The sequence below is a fragment of the Gymnodraco acuticeps genome, unplaced genomic scaffold, assembly GCF_902827175.1.
Source record: "Gymnodraco acuticeps unplaced genomic scaffold, fGymAcu1.1, whole genome shotgun sequence".
Taxonomy (NCBI): domain Eukaryota; kingdom Metazoa; phylum Chordata; class Actinopteri; order Perciformes; family Bathydraconidae; genus Gymnodraco; species Gymnodraco acuticeps.
Genome location: NW_022991975.1, coordinates 130,350 through 148,185, shown reverse-complemented (window position 1 = coordinate 148,185; position 17,836 = coordinate 130,350). Strand labels below are relative to the sequence as shown.

At 41.8% G+C, this 17,836-nt stretch overlaps 1 protein-coding gene across 1 annotated transcript in view; it reads right to left on the bottom strand.

The window, feature by feature from the left end:
- LOC117536199 (calsyntenin-2-like) overlaps nt 1-17,836 on the bottom strand; it is a gene marked incomplete at its 5' end in the record, with an annotated part of 180,449 nt that overhangs the window by 61,732 nt on the left and 100,881 nt on the right. The window contains one exon of the mRNA XM_034200966.1: nt 5,572-5,734. Coding sequence (XP_034056857.1) covers nt 5,572-5,734 — 163 coding nt within the window. The remainder of the gene's footprint in view (nt 1-5,571; nt 5,735-17,836) is intronic.

Sequence of the window (17,836 nt, the reverse complement as noted above, 5' to 3'; positions counted from 1 at the left end):
TTATGTCTTTGGAAATGTTATTTTAAATACAATTAAATCAAGTTATTTTGGTCAAACTAATGAAAAATATAACAAAAAAAAGATATAAAAAAAGATATAAAAAAATATATTATTTTTTTTAATGTTTTTAAATATTATTTTGTAGAATATCTTAGGCCCTCACAGAGGGCCTAAAGGGCCCTGACGGCTCGCCACTGCTACTGGAAGAATGTGTTGGATGGACTTCAGATTGTTGTGAATGTGCTGAGGGAAGCCAGAGAGGCAGAGCAGCAGTGTGTGATTACACAGTTCAGGAAAAAGGAGAGGAAGTAGTGTGTCTTCCTCGGCGTTATACACTTCTGAACATGGACACTGGTCAAAGGGTAAATATAGGCTGTGAAAACGGCAGAGCCAGCACTTGCTCTCAGAGGTGAAGCAGGAGGGATGGCTGGGTGCAACCCTTCATTTAGAGAAAATGAGAGAACAAATGTGAAAATGCACTCTTCACAGCTGGATAGTTCACTGCTGGGTTGTTACAGGAAGGCACACTAACAAGCGTATCCTGTGCATCTCAATGAGACGAGCAACGCAGAAGTGTGGCTGAAATAATAACAATGAGTCCACAGCAGATATTAACTGTACATGTCTGTTCTGCCACTCTACATGCATGTAGAGTATTATCATGCATTGTTGAGTATATCAGTGTCTTGGCCATTTCTGTATCAAAATATTTGCACGGCAAAAGTTAAAGAGGCTATATTTGGGATTTCCCTTGTCCTGTAGTGTGTTATAAAGGTTTGTGTGCATGTCAATGGTCTGCAAAGGATAAAATGCCCCCCCCCCCCTGCCTGAAATGCCTCCATTGGACTCCTTTGTTTACTTCCAGAACATAGTGACATCAGTGTAATACTCGCTCTCCTATTGGCTAGCGCTCCAACACATTGTACGTGATAGGCTAAGCGGCGGGACATCTCTAAGCCGTTGACCAATCACAACAGAGCCGGCCAGCTAACCAATCAGAGCAGACTGGACTCTGGTTTCAGACAGAGGGTGAAAACAGGTGCTGCAGCATGAGAAAAATAAAGAGCTTTTTGAACATTAGAGCATGGAGACATGTAGAGACACTACATACTGATATACACCTGAACATCAGCAGGAGAGGACTCTTTAAAGTAGAGACACTACATACTGATATACACCTGAACATCAGCAGGAGAGGACTCTTTAAAGTAGAGACACTAAATACTGATATACACCAGAACATCAGCAGGAGAGGACTCTTTAAAGTAGAGACACTACATACTGATATACACCTGAACATCAGCAGGAGAGGACTCTTTAAAGTAGAGACACTACATACTGATATACACCAGAACATCAGCAGGAGAGGACTCTTTAAAGTAGAGACACTACATACTGATATACACCTGAACATCAGCAGGAGAGGACTCTTTAAAGTAGAGACACTACATACTGATATACACCTGAACCTCAGCAGGAGAGGACTCTTTAAAGTAGAGACACTACATACTGATATACACCAGAACATCAGCAGGAGAGGACTCTTTAAAGTAGAGACACTACATACTGATATACACCTGAACATCAGCAGCAGAGGACTCTTTAAAGTAGAGACACTACATACTGATATACACCTGAACATCAGCAGGAGAGGACTCTTTAAAGTAGAGACACTAAATACTGATATACACCATTAACATCAGCAGGAGAGGACTCTTTAAGTAGAGACACTACATACTGATATACACCTGAACATCAGCAGGAGAGGACTCTTTAAAGTAGAGACACTACATACTGATATACACCAGAACATCAGCAGGAGAGGACTCTTTAAAGTAGAGACACTACATACTGATATACACCTGAACATCAGCAGGAGAGGACTCTTTAAAGTAGAGACAACTACATACTGATATACACCTGAACATCAGCAGGAGAGGACTCTTTAAAGTAGAGACACTACATACTGATATACACCAGAACATCAGCAGGAGAGGACTCTTTAAAGTAGAGACACTACATACTGATATACACCTGAACATCAGCAGGAGAGGACTCTTTAAAGTAGAGACACTACATACTGATATACACCTGAACATCAGCAGGAGAGGACTCTTTAAAGTAGAGACACTACATACTGATATACACCTGAACATCAGCAGGAGAGGACTCTTTAAAGTAGAGACACTACATACTGATATACACCTGAACATCAGCAGGAGAGGACTCTTTAAAGTAGAGACACTACATACTGATATATAATGATATACACCTGAACATCAGCGGAAGAGGACTCTTTAAAGTAGAGACACTACATACTGATATACACCTGAACATCAGCAGGAGAGGACTCTTTAAAGTAGAGACACTACATACTGATATACACCTGAACATCAGCAGGAGAGGACTCTTTAAAGTAGAGACACTACATACTGATATACACCTGAACATCAGCAGGAGAGGACTCTTTAAAGTAGAGACACTACATACTGATATACACCTGAACATCAGCAGGAGAGAACTCTTTAAAGTAGAGACATACATACTGATATACACCTGAACATCAGCAGGAGAGGACTCTTTAAAGTAGAGACACTACATACTGATATTACACCTAACATCAGCAGAGAGGACTCTTTAAAGTAGAGACACTACATACTGATATACACCTGAACATCAGCAGGAGAGGACTCTTTAAAGTAGAGACACTACATACTGATATACACCTGAACATCAGCAGGAGAGGACTCTTTAAAGTAGAGACACTACATACTGAATATACACCTGAACATCAGCAGGAGAGGACTCTTTAAAGTAGAGACACTACATACTGATATACACCTGAACATCAGCAGGAGAGGACTCTTTAAAGTAGAGACACTACATACTGATATACACCCTGAACATCAGCAGGAGAGGACTCTTTAAAGTAGAGACACTACATACTGATATACACCTGAACATCAGCAGGAGAGGACTCTTTAAAGTAGAGACACTACATACTGATATACACCTGAACATCAGCAGGAGAGGACTCTTTAAAGTAGAGACACTACATACTGATATACACCTGAACATCAGCAGGAGAGGACTCTTTAAAGTAGAGACACTACATACTGATATACACCTAACATCAGCAGGAGAGGACTCTTTAAAGTAGAGACACTACATACTGATATACACCTGAACATCAGCAGGAGAGGACTCTTAAAGTAGAGACACTACATACTGATATACACCTGAACATCAGCAGGAGAGGACTCTTTAAAGTAGAGACACTACATACTGATATACACCTGAACATCAGCAGGAGAGGACTCTTTAAAGTAGAGACACTACATACTGATATACACCTGAACATCAGCAGGAGAGGACTCTTTAAAGTAGAGACACTACATACTGATATACACCTGAACATCAGCAGGAGAGGACTCTTTAAAGTAGAGACACTACATACTGATATACACCTGAACATCAGCAGGAGAGGACTCTTTAAAGTAGAGACACTACATACTGATATACACCTGAACATCAACAGGAGAGGACTCTTTAAAGTAGAGACACTACATACTGATATACACCTGAACATCAGCAGGAGAGGACTCTTTAAAGTAGAGACACTACATACTGATATACACCTGAACATCAGCAGGAGAGGACTCTTTAAAGTAGAGACACTACATACTGATATACACCTGAACATCAGCAGGAGAGGACTCTTTAAACTAGAGACACTACATACTGATATACACCTGAACATCAGCAGGAGAGGACTCTTTAAAGTAGAGACACTACATACTGATATACACCTGAACATCAGCAGGAGAGGACTCTTTAAAGTAGAGACACTACATACTGATATACACCTGAACATCAGCAGGAGAGGACTCTTTAAAGTAGAGACACTACATACTGATATACACCTGAACATCAGCAGGAGAGGACTCTTTAAAGTAGAGACACTACATACTGATATACACCTGAACATCAGCAGGAGAGGACTCTTTAAAGTAGAGACACTACATACTGATATACACCTGAACATCAGCAGGAGAGGACTCTTTAAAGTAGAGACACTACATACTGATATACACCTGAACATCAGCAGGAGAGGACTCTTTAAAGTAGAGACACTACATCACTGATATACACTGAACATCAGCAGGAGAGGACTCTTTAAAGTAGAGACACTACATACTGATATACACCTGAACATCAGCAGGAGAGGACTCTTTAAAGTAGAGACACTACATTCTGATATACACCTGAACATCAGAAGAATAGATATCTTTAATATGTAAATATGATATCTTTGTCCAAAAGTTGTTGTTTTTTCTTGATTCTCTTTAATCACTTAAACTGCCCTGATAATAACATCATATCACGTGGCAGCCTCCCCTGATGGAAGTTTGAAGCTGGTTTAATGACAGATTTAAGTGAAGCCATTACATCTTGCCCATTGCTTTCTTTGGATAATATCTGAAATGTGATGATTCTAAATTATACTTATTTGCTTTGCTCAGGAAATAAATAATTCCCATTAGACAATGCTGACTGACGAGTTAAATGTCGCCAACCGTGAAATCATATTGTGCAATTAAATGAAATGAAAATAAAACATCCCGGGCGTCTGCGGCCGCACTGTTTTGAGCTGACAAGTCTTTTTGATGTACCTTGTCATCTACAGTATTTGCACACTATCACAATGTCCTGAACATTATAATATATGATATTTAGCAGTGCAGCAGGAAGAAGAAATAAACCCACTAGTTGAATGTCCTTTCATCACTGCTGAAAACACACTGAAGCTTCAAGAACCAGTCAGACAACATGTGTGCAATCAACACACTTGACACTTACATCTCATTACGTTGAATAAAGGCTATCTTTTATGGCTATTGGCTTATGTTAATAGTTCAGTGTTGCCTAACATCTCTTTCTTGAGGCTTAGCCCACAACTAGAGAAGCAGAAATCGTCTCTGAGCTCGGTTTTCTTTTCAAGGCTTTTTTAATCTATCTAAAGGCTTGCAGTGTTCAATGAAATGATGGAGGAAGAGGAGGAAGAGGAAGAGGAGGAGGAGGAGGAGGAGGAGGAGGAGGAGGAGGGGGAGGAGGAGGAGGAGGAAAGCGATACGAGATGACGTGCTCCAGCACAAAACGCATCTTGACTCTTTATCTGAGGCTAAGCATCACTGAGCAGTCGCATTAGGGCTATCAAATCAACAATGTGTACCTATCTACACCGTAGCTACACATGACAATACAAGCCTTGAATCTTGAATCACCATCCTCATCATCACCATCCTCATCATCACCATCCTCATCATCACCTTCATCATCACTACCCCAACCCATCAGAGACTTTTCCTCCCTCACCGCATTCAAAAAATCACTCAAAACCCAAAACGCTGCATTCAACCTCAGACAATCACCCCACCCCCCCTCTTTTCTGTTTTCGTTTGTCTCTCTTCGTCTTCGTTTTTAGTTCTCTGTCAAAGCTTCTTTGAGTTTTTAGAAAAGCGCTATATAAGTGTCATGTATCATCATCATCATCCTCATGATAGCCCTCACCTTGCCAGCAGGCGCCCACTGTGAGCTGCATGTCGATCTGAGAGGGGTGGATGGGCCAATCGTCGGTCACCAGGTAGGGGTCGTAGGTCACTCCGTCCACGTAGAGCGTGACCACCGGGAACTCCACGTTGATGACGTAGTAATGCCACTCCTTGTCACAGATCTGTTAGAGACAGTGAGAGTGTCATCAGAATCAGAATACCTTTATTATTATTATTTATTACAAAGACAGCTTAATGTTGACTAAGAAGCATGCATAAAGTATGTTGAAATAAGGTAGCAAATACACATCCTGTAACAGTTCTGAGGATTTAGCAGCCAGGTATATGTTGCACAGTTATTAACGGCATATATATATATATGGCACATAAAGGGATATGTGCTAAACATGTCATATTATGTGTAGGACTAACGGACATCATGTGACCCATTTACCATACTCCGTAATATTATTGCACATTCCTCGATATATTTCATTAAAGGCTACCTCTTTTCTAAATGCACAGCTCTTCCACTTTTCATTCTGATAAACTAACCATATTTTTCACAGTTAGTGGTCGTGCTCTTATTATCTTCTTGTTAATCTTTAAATGATTGTCTAAATATTTGTTATAATAGTTCTGTATTTTGGTTATTTTGTTTACAACGTTGTTCCTCTTACAGTGTTTATTGATACACTAAAGCAAATTCCTTGAATGTGTTAATCTACTTGGAAATAAATCACATTCTAATTCTGATACGATTTTAGAAATACATGTACAGTTTCTTGCTGAGAGGTTAATTGGAAAGATTGATACCACTGTGTAAAGTCAGTAAAAGCTAGAGTCAGCAGTTGATTAGCTTAGCTTAGCATAACAAGAAGCACACACACACAGACAGGTAGAACAACATTGGATTGTCACACAGGATTCCTCTGCTTGTGAAAAAACAGGAGTATTTTTACATGAATTCTTGGCTTGTGAAGTTTAAAAGCAGACTTGTTTCCCTTGTGCTTGACGCTCACTCAAATCCATTACCACATTAGCTGTTGAACTCATTCCCAAACAGTGCTTGACTGTGCCACTCTTCAGCATGCTTGACCATTTACCCTGCCTCGCTTTGCATTTCAATCGTCTGCACAAGCCTCCTCGTGTCTGTCTGTCTGTCTGTCTCTGAGTGTCTGTCTCTGAGTGTCTGTCTGTCTGTCTCTGAGTATCCGTCTGTCTGTTTCCGAGTATATGTCTGTCTGTCCGTCTGTCTGTCTGTCTCTGAGTGTCTGTCTGTCTGTCTCTGAGTGTCTGTCTGTCTGTCTCTGAGTGTCTGTCTGTCTGTCTCTGAGTATCCGTCTGTCTGTTTCCGAGTATATGTCTGTCTGTCCGTCTGTCTGTCTGTCTCTGAGTGTCTGTCTGTCTGTCTCTGAGTATCTGTCTGTCTGTCTCTGAGTGTCTGTCTGTCTCTGAGTGTCTGTCTGTCTCTGAGTGTCTGTCTGTCTGTCTCTGAGTATCTGTCTGTCTGTCTCTGAGTGTCTGTCTGTCTCTGAGTGTCTGTCTGTCTGTCTCTGAGTATATGTCTGTCTGTCTCTGAGTGTCTGTCTGTCTGTCTCTGAGTATATATGTCTGTCTCTGAGTGTCTGTCTGTCTGTCTCTGAGTATATGTCTGTCTGTCTCTGAGTGTCTGTCTGTCTGTCTCTGAGTGTCTGTCTCTGAGTATATGTCTGTCTGTCTCTGAGTATATATGTCTCTCCTCCCGCTGCTTCAGGCTGTGCTTTACCTCAGCAGCGCTCATTGGGCCTCACCTCTTCCTCTCAGCTCCACTGATATAACCTGGTGCAGCCGTTTGAACACTTAGCCTCGCGTCACCTCCCTCTCTAATGAAGAGCGCTCCACAGCCAGCTTATTAACACCGTGCTAGCGCAGCAGATGGGGCTCCCAATCAATCTGGTTCATTTTCGCTGCTATTGAGGTGCGAGATACAACATCTGGCCTATTGGTGATCACCCCGCACAGCTGCTCGACACATATGCAGCGTGTCGATGTGCTGGGTCGGTGCTCAGAATCAATGTGGGGATAATCTGATTGTGGATCTGATGCTGCTGCAGATGTGATTGATACTGTTGGGACTGACTTTGATGGGCTAGTTAGGATGTTAGGACACGAATAAACACGCTCACAAGGGAGCCCTGAACCTGCAGAGCCTACGCTTTGTGTATATAAGTTCTGATATGAAGTGTCGGGAACATATTGAACAGCACATTCCTGCTCTTTCCCGCCTGTTGCATTCTCCAATGGTGTTTTTCAATCTGGTTAAATCCCATTACTCATGTGCCAAGTGTAATACCTTTGCATGAACACACACTAATCCCTCTGACATTTACACATTCAGACTGTCTCCTCCCATGCACCAACGCTTCTTCCCCACTTTTTGCAGTTCAGTATTTCAAAGAGAGCGCGGCCCCCCATGTGGGATCTGAGAGCCTAGTGGGTGACTTCCTCATGAGTTCTTCAAAGGGGAGACGGCGAGGCGCTCCTGCCCAGGAGGAGGCTCACTCTGTCGGGCCGGGAACTCAGTCTGAGATCTCTCTCAGGAATTAAAAGGGAAGGGGAAATATGAAGCCACACATGTCAGTGCTACGTTGTAACGCAGATGAAGACGTTGGATAGGGTAACGGCCCGTCCACACAGCGGCGTGCGTTGAAGCTTCCAACGCTTCTGCCCATTCACTTTGAATGGGGTGACGTCACTTTTAGCCGAACTGCATTTTGGGAAGCGACGTGGAGCGTTGCTGGCGTAGCTGGCGTCAAAAGTTGAGCAATGTTCAACTTTTGACGCCTCGACGGAGGCGTCAGCCAATGAAATCCCGTTTATGCAAATCTGCCAGTACAATCGCTAGCCAATCACACCGCGTGTATGCTGGGAGAGACTACGCAGGTCATTTCCTCATATTCAAAAAAATGGGAGGGAAAATTAATTATAGCGGTAGTGAATCACCCGGTGCTGTATGATCAGTCTCTGTTGATCTACCGGGATACAAACCGGAGGAGCGAGGCATGGAGGGAGGTGGCAGAGACAGTGGGTGAAACTGGTAGGTTTTCGCCTGTTTGGGGATTTTATATCCAGTTTACTTCGTTTTAACATTGCTATTGCTTTGTATGTCGGGGGCGGGAGATTCAGGTGATTGATTGTTGGTCGCGTTGCTCGCAAAAAATCCCCAAGCTTCAGATACGCCCACCTCCAAGCGTCAACGCACGCTGCTGTGTGGACGCTGCGTAAGACTGACATGGGTACAAGAGGAGAGATTTACATATCATGATGTCAAGTTCTTCTTTGGTGGATTTGATTCTCAGCTTTTTATATTGCAACACATTGGGCAATAGAGAGGTATTTGTAGCAAGGGGGTTTTCCCATTTGATTTTGGAATATTGCAGAAAATAAGCTCTGTGGCCAACACATTCATTATCAGCACGTTTTGTTCAGCAAGATAATCTCCACTTATTGACACCATTTTGTGATTTTTTGAAGCGCAAATGCAATCGCCAGAAGTGACAAGCTTACGTTAGAAACAAACTACATCATGGTTGCATGGCAGCGCATCACAACCGCTCACATGTGGTCTTTTGTCGGTGTGAAGACGTTCAGTAGTCCCATTTGCAGTGATCACTTGCCGCCATTTTGATGACACATTAATGACATTCAGGAGTGGGGTATTTACTAATGTATTTTATTTTGGGGAACAAAACGTGAACATATCTTAAAGGTGCGGTAGGTACTTTTGGAGAAACCAGCTCGAGTGCGCTAGAATTTGAAAATACACAACCGGAAAAAATCTGCCACTTCCTTACAGAGCCCCTCCTCCAACACACAGGAACGCGCACATGACCAATGAGGGCACGAGATCAGTTTGTGCCCAGATTGGTCGTGCTTTTTAAAGCGCCACGGCTTCCACAGATGAGGATTTTATTATGGATTTTTTGTCAAAGCACTTCAGATATTCATTGCTATCGGGATGTTAAGAGCATTCCATGGAATATAACAAAAAGTGTATCTCGTGCCGGTTTCTCAAACTTACCTACCCCACCGTTAAACTTACATTTTATTTCAGGCTTCTAACCACAACGCGTTCAAAGGAACATTGACTTGGAAAGGAGGGAACTGGAAGCGAAAATGCTCCGGGATTTAAGACTCGTTTCTGCACTACTCTAAGAGTTATTTATTGAAGGTAAGGTCAGGTTAAGGTCCATACGGTCTGAAACCGATCAACTGGCAATGTAAGCAATGTACTGCCCTGATAACTCTGACAATAAGTCTGAGAAATCCATATCTGAAAGATTTTGGAAACAGAGACACTTTTAAAAGTTCAGTTTTGTTGATTTCAGATCCCACAGAAACCCAGACGTCCAAGAGCATGACTGTATCTTGTTTGATTAAATGATAACGTGCAACAGATACGGTTCATGGGTTAGCAAGATGAAATGTTGAGCAGAAAAGTCATTTTCTTCAGAGTACACATTTTTATCTTTTACCTTTATGATTAAAAAAAAAATCTCTCAGGACTTCGGTTGCAAGATATACGATTCACCTTGTGCACAAAAGATATGGGTCTTGTGGGAAGGAGATAACAAAAAAAGACCACCTTGATTTCCTTTCCAAGAACTCAGTAGCTTCACTTCCATCATCAGTTGTTTCTGATGCATTTAAACAAGATCTAAAGATTGCAAAGAACGCAGTTTGGACAATTTAATGATCGTGAGCTGGATGGAAACTTCCCGACCACTGAGGAGTCGAGTGCAGTTGATGGAGGTTGCACGAAACTTTGCCATCTTGTCAGAAAATATGATAAGAGCTTGAGAGAACAGGTGCACTGCTATGCATGGGAAGACACCAGCTGGACAGAGACACTTTGTAGTGTGTGTGTGTGTGTGTGTGTGTGTGTGTGTGTGTGTGTGTGTGTGTGTGTGTGTGTGTGTGTGTGTGTGTGTGTGTGTGTGTGTGTGTGTGTGTGTGTGTGTGTGTGTGTGTGTGTGTGTGTGTGTGTGTGTGTGTGTGTGTGTGTGTGTGTGTGTGTGTGTGTGTGTGTGTGAATCAGTGTCTCAGAGAACCATCTACTATGGCACAAGCTCAGAGATGGAAAAAGTACACACATCCTTTACTCAAGTATAAGTACTGATACTCGTGTTCAAAAATACTCTGGTAAAAGTAGAAGTACTGACTAAACTTCTTTACTCAAGTAAAGTAAAGAAGTATGGGCTTCAAAATGTACTTAAACGTGGGGTAGGTAAGTTTGAGAAACCGGCTCGAGATACACTTGTTGTTATATTCCATGGAATGCTCTTAACATCCCGATAGCAATGAATATCTGAAGTGCTTTGACAAAAAATCCATAAAAAAATATCATCTGTGGAAACCGTGGCGCTGTAAAAAGCACAACCAAGTCAGCTTTCCAACTTATCTCGTGCCCTCATTGGTCATGTGCACGTCCGTGTGTGTTGGAGGACGGGCTCTGTGAGGAAGTGGCAGATTTTTTCCAGCTGTGTATTTTCAAATTCTAGCGCACTCGAGCTGGTTTCTCCAAAATTACCTACCCCACCTTTAAGTAAAAAGTACCCATAACTAGCAGCTGTTTTAAAGAGTACCTGACCTCCCTTCATATTAATAGAACAATAATGTCATTGTTAGCTAATGAATGTTTCCATGCTGAACAACGGCAACATGACAACGTTTCCATTGGTCCCTCTTCTTTAGAGAAGACCAGGAAATGATGGATACACGGATCGTGTTCAAATCAATAGGCACGCAATGACTCTAAAGAATAATGATCACGCATCAAACACACATTCAGACTAAAGGAACCAGCTGTTTGGAAATGAGAGAAGTAGAAAGTACAGGTATTTGAGTTCAACATGTAAGAAGTAGAAAGTACAGGTATTTGTATTCAACATGTAGAAGTAGAAAGTACAGGTATTTGTGTTCAACATGTAAGAAGTAGAAAGTACAGGTATTTGTGTTCAACATGTGAGAAGTAGAAAGTACAGGTATTTGAGTTCAACATGTGAGAAGTAGAAAGTACAGGTATTTGTGTTCAACATGTGAGAAGTAGAAAGTACAGGTATTTGTGTTCAACATGTAAGAAGTAGAAAGTACAGGTATTTGTGTTCAACATGTGAGAAGTAGAAAGTACAGGTATTTGAGTTCAACATGTGAGAAGTAGAAAGTACAGGTATTTGTGTTCAACATGTAAGAAGTAGAAAGTACAGGTATTTGTGTTCAACATGTAAGAAGTAGAAAGTACAGGTATTTGAGTTCAACATGTAAGAAGTAGAAAGTACAGGTATTTGAGTTCAACATGTGAGAAGTAGAAAGTACAGGTATTTGGGTTCAACATGTAAGAAGTAGAAAGTACAGGTATTTGTGTTCAACATGTAAGAAGTAGAAAGTACAGGTATTTGTGTTCAACATGTAAGAAGTAGAAAGTACAGGTATTTGAGTTCAACATGTAAGAAGTAGAAAGTACAGGTATTTGAGTTCAACATGTAAGAAGTAGAAAGTAAAGGTATTTGGGTTCAACATGTGAGAAGTAGAAAGTACAGGTATTTGTGTTCAAAATGTAAGAAGTAAAAAGTCGTCAGAAAAATAAGTAGTGGAGTAAAGTACTGATACCAGAAAAATGTACTTTAGTACAGTAACGAAGTATTTGAACTCCACTACTTCCCACCTCTGCACAAGCTCAATAAGCGACTCAAAAAGTAGAGTGTAGACGGGGTTTGTGTCGGAAAGAGCAAGGCGGCGATTCCACGTTCTGTATGAACTCCTCCCCACAAACAGACATGCAAACATCAATGCAGAACCATTCGGCCTCAACTTCAAAAAACTTCAAAAGTTAAAGTTGAGAAGAGCAGCTCTTGCTTATGAAAGCAAAGCAGAAAGTGTTCTATTCCCCAGCCCTTCCTCTTTCCCGTGTCTCAGCCTGATGCAAATTGACAGACTGAAGGAATGAATTAAATAAATAACTACACAAACAAAGCAGAAGGAGGACGGGAAACAACAAGAGGACCGAAGAAAAGAAAGCGAAAGAGATGGTGAGAGAGGTGGAGTAACGGAAACATCACACATCAAAGGTCCTTCGTCATCTCTCGGGGCACTCGATGGCGAGAAGGAAACACAATTGGTGCTCTCCTCCAACTCACTGTCTTTTTCTGTCTGAAGTTTATTTTGTCTCTTTTTCTTATTTCCCTGTCTCTCCAGTAGAACCTGGCTCTGGGAGCCGTTGCCTCGAGTCCTTTGGAGTTGAAAGTCATTAGGAGATCCCATCCAACCTTCTGACTTCAAACAAGAGATGCAGGAACGAGATATAGGAGAGGTAGAAGAATGAAGAGGGAGGAGGGGATTTGAGATTGGATGTTGGCAGGGTGGGGAGAAGGGAGTAATGGAGGGGCGGACATGAAAGTGAGGGAAAGGACAGACCAAAGTGTAGCCTCACGGAGACTCAAGCAAGGCTGTACATTCTGAGTGTTGTTTATTTACATCAGAATAGAGACATGCAGTGATGACTTTATTTTCTAGGCCAACGCAGAAGTAAGCATCGCAAGGGCTCCCTCGACACAAAGCAATGTGACTTTTCCATTGGATTTATTGAATCCTGCAGAAAGTAAGATTACGATCTGTGACGAACAAATGTTAAGGATACTTACGCGTTGTGTTCAGGAGGATAATCTCCACATATTAGCACTGCTTTAAGGATTTCTGAAGCATAATTGCTATCGCCAGAAGCATGGGCGCGGGAAGGGGGGTGCTGAGGGCGCTGCAGCACCCCCTAGCAAAATACCTTCCCACGCCTCTGGCCAGAAGTAAAAAGTTAGCCTGTAAAGCAGGGGTGGGGAACCTCCGGCCTCCGGGCCGTATACGGCCCGCGAGACAATTTTGTACGGCCCTCGAGGTAATTTATAAACACACGCAAAAAATAACAACATTTAAGAAATCTAGACCGCAAAAAAATTAAACAAGCGAGTTCCTGTTTTTCCTGGCCACGGTCAGGGTCCTTGAACACAACACGAGCCTAACGTGTCATCACGTGGTATATGTCTTCGACCTTCTTTATACAGTCCGGCGCCGATACAGTCTATCTATGGTCTCGACTGACAGGGGTGCAGTTCTGCCGGAGAGCACCAGAACGCTGCTCTGGCACTTCAGAAACTGCAGTACCCATAAGGAGCCGTACACATGCCGCAGTTTTTGCGTGGCTGTGTCTTTAGTTGAAAGCCCAGTGATCTGTTCATCTGTCATACTGATCATACAGTCAATAACTTTGTTGTTATTAGCATCTGGTTAGCTAGCTATGCTAACGAATATAAGAAGCTTTTTCTCCAACCAGTGAGGTGAAGGCACATCTTTATATGATCATTATAGTTATACAAAAATAAGAGAATAAAGTAAACAGGTATAAAATACTATATGACAGTAAAAAAGTTGTTATTAATAAACAAGAATACAGTTTGAAAGTGATTTGTAAAATATCCATAAAGAAAAATGTATCTGCTTACAGTTCTGTTTCATCTGGGTGTTGAGAGATGTGTCCATAGAGCTCCTAATGTTGCTCTCAAAGTGCACCAGATTGTTGCTTTTAACTTCAACATTTAAAAAAAAATCTTCCCTAGGGAGCATGCCCCCCGGACCCCCCTAGAGGAGGTGAGGTCCCCCCCCCACTTAAATCATGTTCACATGGATAGGAAACTAAATACATTTGCACACATCTTGCGTCAATATCTTTCTGTTTTGGTGGTCATGCCACACCCTGCACGTGCATGCACGAGTCATGGTGAGATATCTGGATTGAGAGGTTGCTTTTTCTTTGCACAGCATGAAATGAATGGGCTGTGATTTTAGTTTTTTTAAGCAGAGGTCAATAATTTGTACGGCCCTCTGAGGATATTGTAAAAATTGAAATGGCCCTTGAGAGGAAAAAGGTTCCCCACCCCTGCTGTAAAGGAACTACATCACGGTCCCATAACTTCACTCCACCACCTCTAAGATAAGGGTTTCATGTTTGTCGTTATGAAGTTTAGTAGTTTCATTCAGACACTTGCTAGCAACCACCATTTCTAAGTTTCGGAATATAAGAGAGAGAGAGAGAAGTTTGCGAGTTGCATAAGAACTGGTAAGATAGCAGGGTTTCCCACACATAGACTTTACTTGGGCGGGCCGCCCAGGTATATTAACGGCCGCCAAAGTATAATTTACGAGCCATTTAGGTTCCCTCGTTCTACCCCTCGCTATCGCGTGAAGGGTCTGCTTTATGTGCTCTGCACAGTAACCCTGCTGCGAAGCTCCGGCGAACACTTCATGAGGGTGCTCACTAGCGCACCCCCCCCCCTGTTCATAATGTCAAGAACCCCTCAAAAGGTACGGTTTATTTCATTTTAAGGATGCGCACCAAGCAACATCTCCAGGTGCTCCTTTGAGAACCAGGGCAAACATGTTATGTGCACCCCTGTATATAACACACTATAGGAAATGGAAACCCCATAACGCATAATATGACCCCTTTAACCAAAGATCTTATTTCAGCCATCCAACCAACACATTCATAAAATCATTAATCAAGGGAACAGGAAGCAGTAAAATGTTGACTCATTTCAGGGTTTTAGGTCTCATTCCCGCACCACTCTACAGGATGGGAAGCATGACAGCACGCAGCCAAACTATTCATTTGTCAAATATTGATTCTATATTCAGGTTAAAATAATGTAAGCTAATCATTTTGTTAAATGAGTCATCATATTGCGTAGGTGTACCAAAGGAACCGGTAATTGTTGTGTTTGAAACACCAGCAAACATCACCTGTGCTGTTCACATAAACACGAGGTTATTCTTAGCTTGTAGTGGAGACGTGGAGAACAGGAGAGAGAGGGAACGATTGAGTAATGAAAAAAAGGTGGAAGGAGTTAAGGTGGGTTTAGGGCTCGCTGGAGGAAGGATCCTCAACAGAGATTGATGAGCAGTGGAAACAAGGTGACTTTAAGGAAGGGAGGGAGGAGGAGCCAGGGAAGGAATGAGAAAGTTACCGTGGAGGCAAAGTGAAAGCAGAGGTGTGAGCTGAGGGGATTAAATTGGTTGTGGGGACGAAACAAATCAGAAAAGAATGATTATTTTATGACAAAGGAGAGGTGGAGGGACTTTTTCTTTCATCTTTTGGATCAGTTCGATGTCTTAATTGGTGAAACTATCAGGAAAATCAGTTCAATGATACCACCCCATTAATGTGAAGGCTATTGGAATGGAAATCTTAAAGGTATAGCAGAACGAAAGTAAAAAACAACCAAATTGGTTTGTCACAGCTGCGGTGTTAGCCGCCCCCTCGGAGAAAGGATGTCCTGGTTGGAGTTTTTCTTCGAGGTGCTCTAGTTTCATTTCCTCCCTAAAATATATGAATAATAAGAGGAACAGCGCCATGTTGCTTTGTCCTTGACCAAAGCTCTGGCCTTGATCCAGATTCAAATCACTCTGAGATGATCAATGATTTGGCTTATAAGAGATGCTTTCTGAACAAACAACGGGTCATGTTTTAGTCCTGCGCGGCCCACTTCCAAGTTGAATAAAAGTTTAATTCTGTTCAATGATAAATAGCTTTAATAACTTTAATTGTCAATTTGTGACCATTTAAAAAACCCACCGAAAAAGAAGAAACTACATTTGTTTTATTGCGTTTTTCTTGAGTCAGATGAGATGATTGATAGCACTTAGGGCTAGTTAGCGTAGCATAGCCACAGGAAACAGGGCGTAACAGCTTACATCGTAACAAAACCCTCCTTCCAGTCATTTTGAAGCTCTACTGATTTAAAGATGATTTTGTTCAATCCATGTCTTTGTTCTGGTGTTTTTTTGAAGTATGTTCTCCTTTGAAATAGCACTTCCCTCAACACCATCGAAAACAAGGAAATGACAAACAAGTCTCCTGGTGTTTACTTCAAATAAAAAAAATTCACATTTCATATCTAGAAGGATTAGGACATACGAAAGCAGTCACGGGGTAGAAGAAACTAATCAGTAAAGTCAGTGACAAAGGAATACCTAAAGTTTTTGGTCCTACGAGACGAGTGTCTAGAGTTGAATTAGGCATCTTAAAAATGGAGAAAGGAGGAACAACAAAACATCAAAAGTAAACTTAAGTGCCTCATATTGAGGAATATTGGCCCAATTACCATCAACACATACTCCATAGGCTGACATTGTTCTACAAATTGTCTAAAATCAGACGTCGTGTTGCAAATTGTTGTCCAGCAGCTCAATGAATGTCAGTATCATTAAAGCTTTCAAAGCTTTCATTCAGTTACGTTCGTCTGGCCCTCAGAAAAACTGCAGCTCGCTAACGCGTAATTGCCACAAATCATCGTCAGTTTGGTGTCAACATGGAAACCATTATCATGTCAATTGTTGCAAGCAGCCGAAAGTGGGTGTCTGAAAGCCTATAATTATAAAAATAGAAGAAACAATTAAAAGAAAGCGATAGTGGAGGAACAGTAGAGATGTGTGTGTGTGTGTGTGTTGATTACTTGAAGGTGACTATGAATTACCGGCTGGCTAAAGTGACTAATTAGAGAAGCAATTATCCAGCCGCTCCCGGCAGAGACTGAGAGTCAACAGCCCAATGACCTCTCCACAAGCCCACACACACACACACACACACACACAAACACACACACACACACACACACACACACACACACACACACACACACACACACACACACACACACACACACACACACACACACACACACACACACACACACACACACACAAATATCCATAGGGTTTTTAGGCTGTATGGCCATTTTAGTGAGACTGATCGCATTGACTTTCCCGCCCTGTTGTGTTGGTTTATAGAGAGCAACAGAATGTGAGTCTAAATGAACACATTCGGGGTATCCTGGAGGTTCAGTGCTCTAACATGCATACAGTAACATGCTCTATAAAGACCTGGGTGCAGAGATGGCAAAAGTGCACACATCCTTTACTGAAGTAGAAGTACAGATACTCGTGTTAAAAAATACTCTGGTAAAAGTAGAAGTAAAAAACTTCTTTACTCAAGTCAAAGTAAAGGCTTTGAAATGTACTTCAGTAAAAAGTACCCATAACTAGCAGCTGCTTTAAAGAGTACCTGACCTCCCTTTATATTAATAGAACAATAATGTCATTGTTAGCTAATGAATGTTTCCATGCTGAACAACGGCAACATGACAACGTTTCCATTGGTCCCTCTTCTTTAGAGAAGACCAGGAAATGATGGATACACG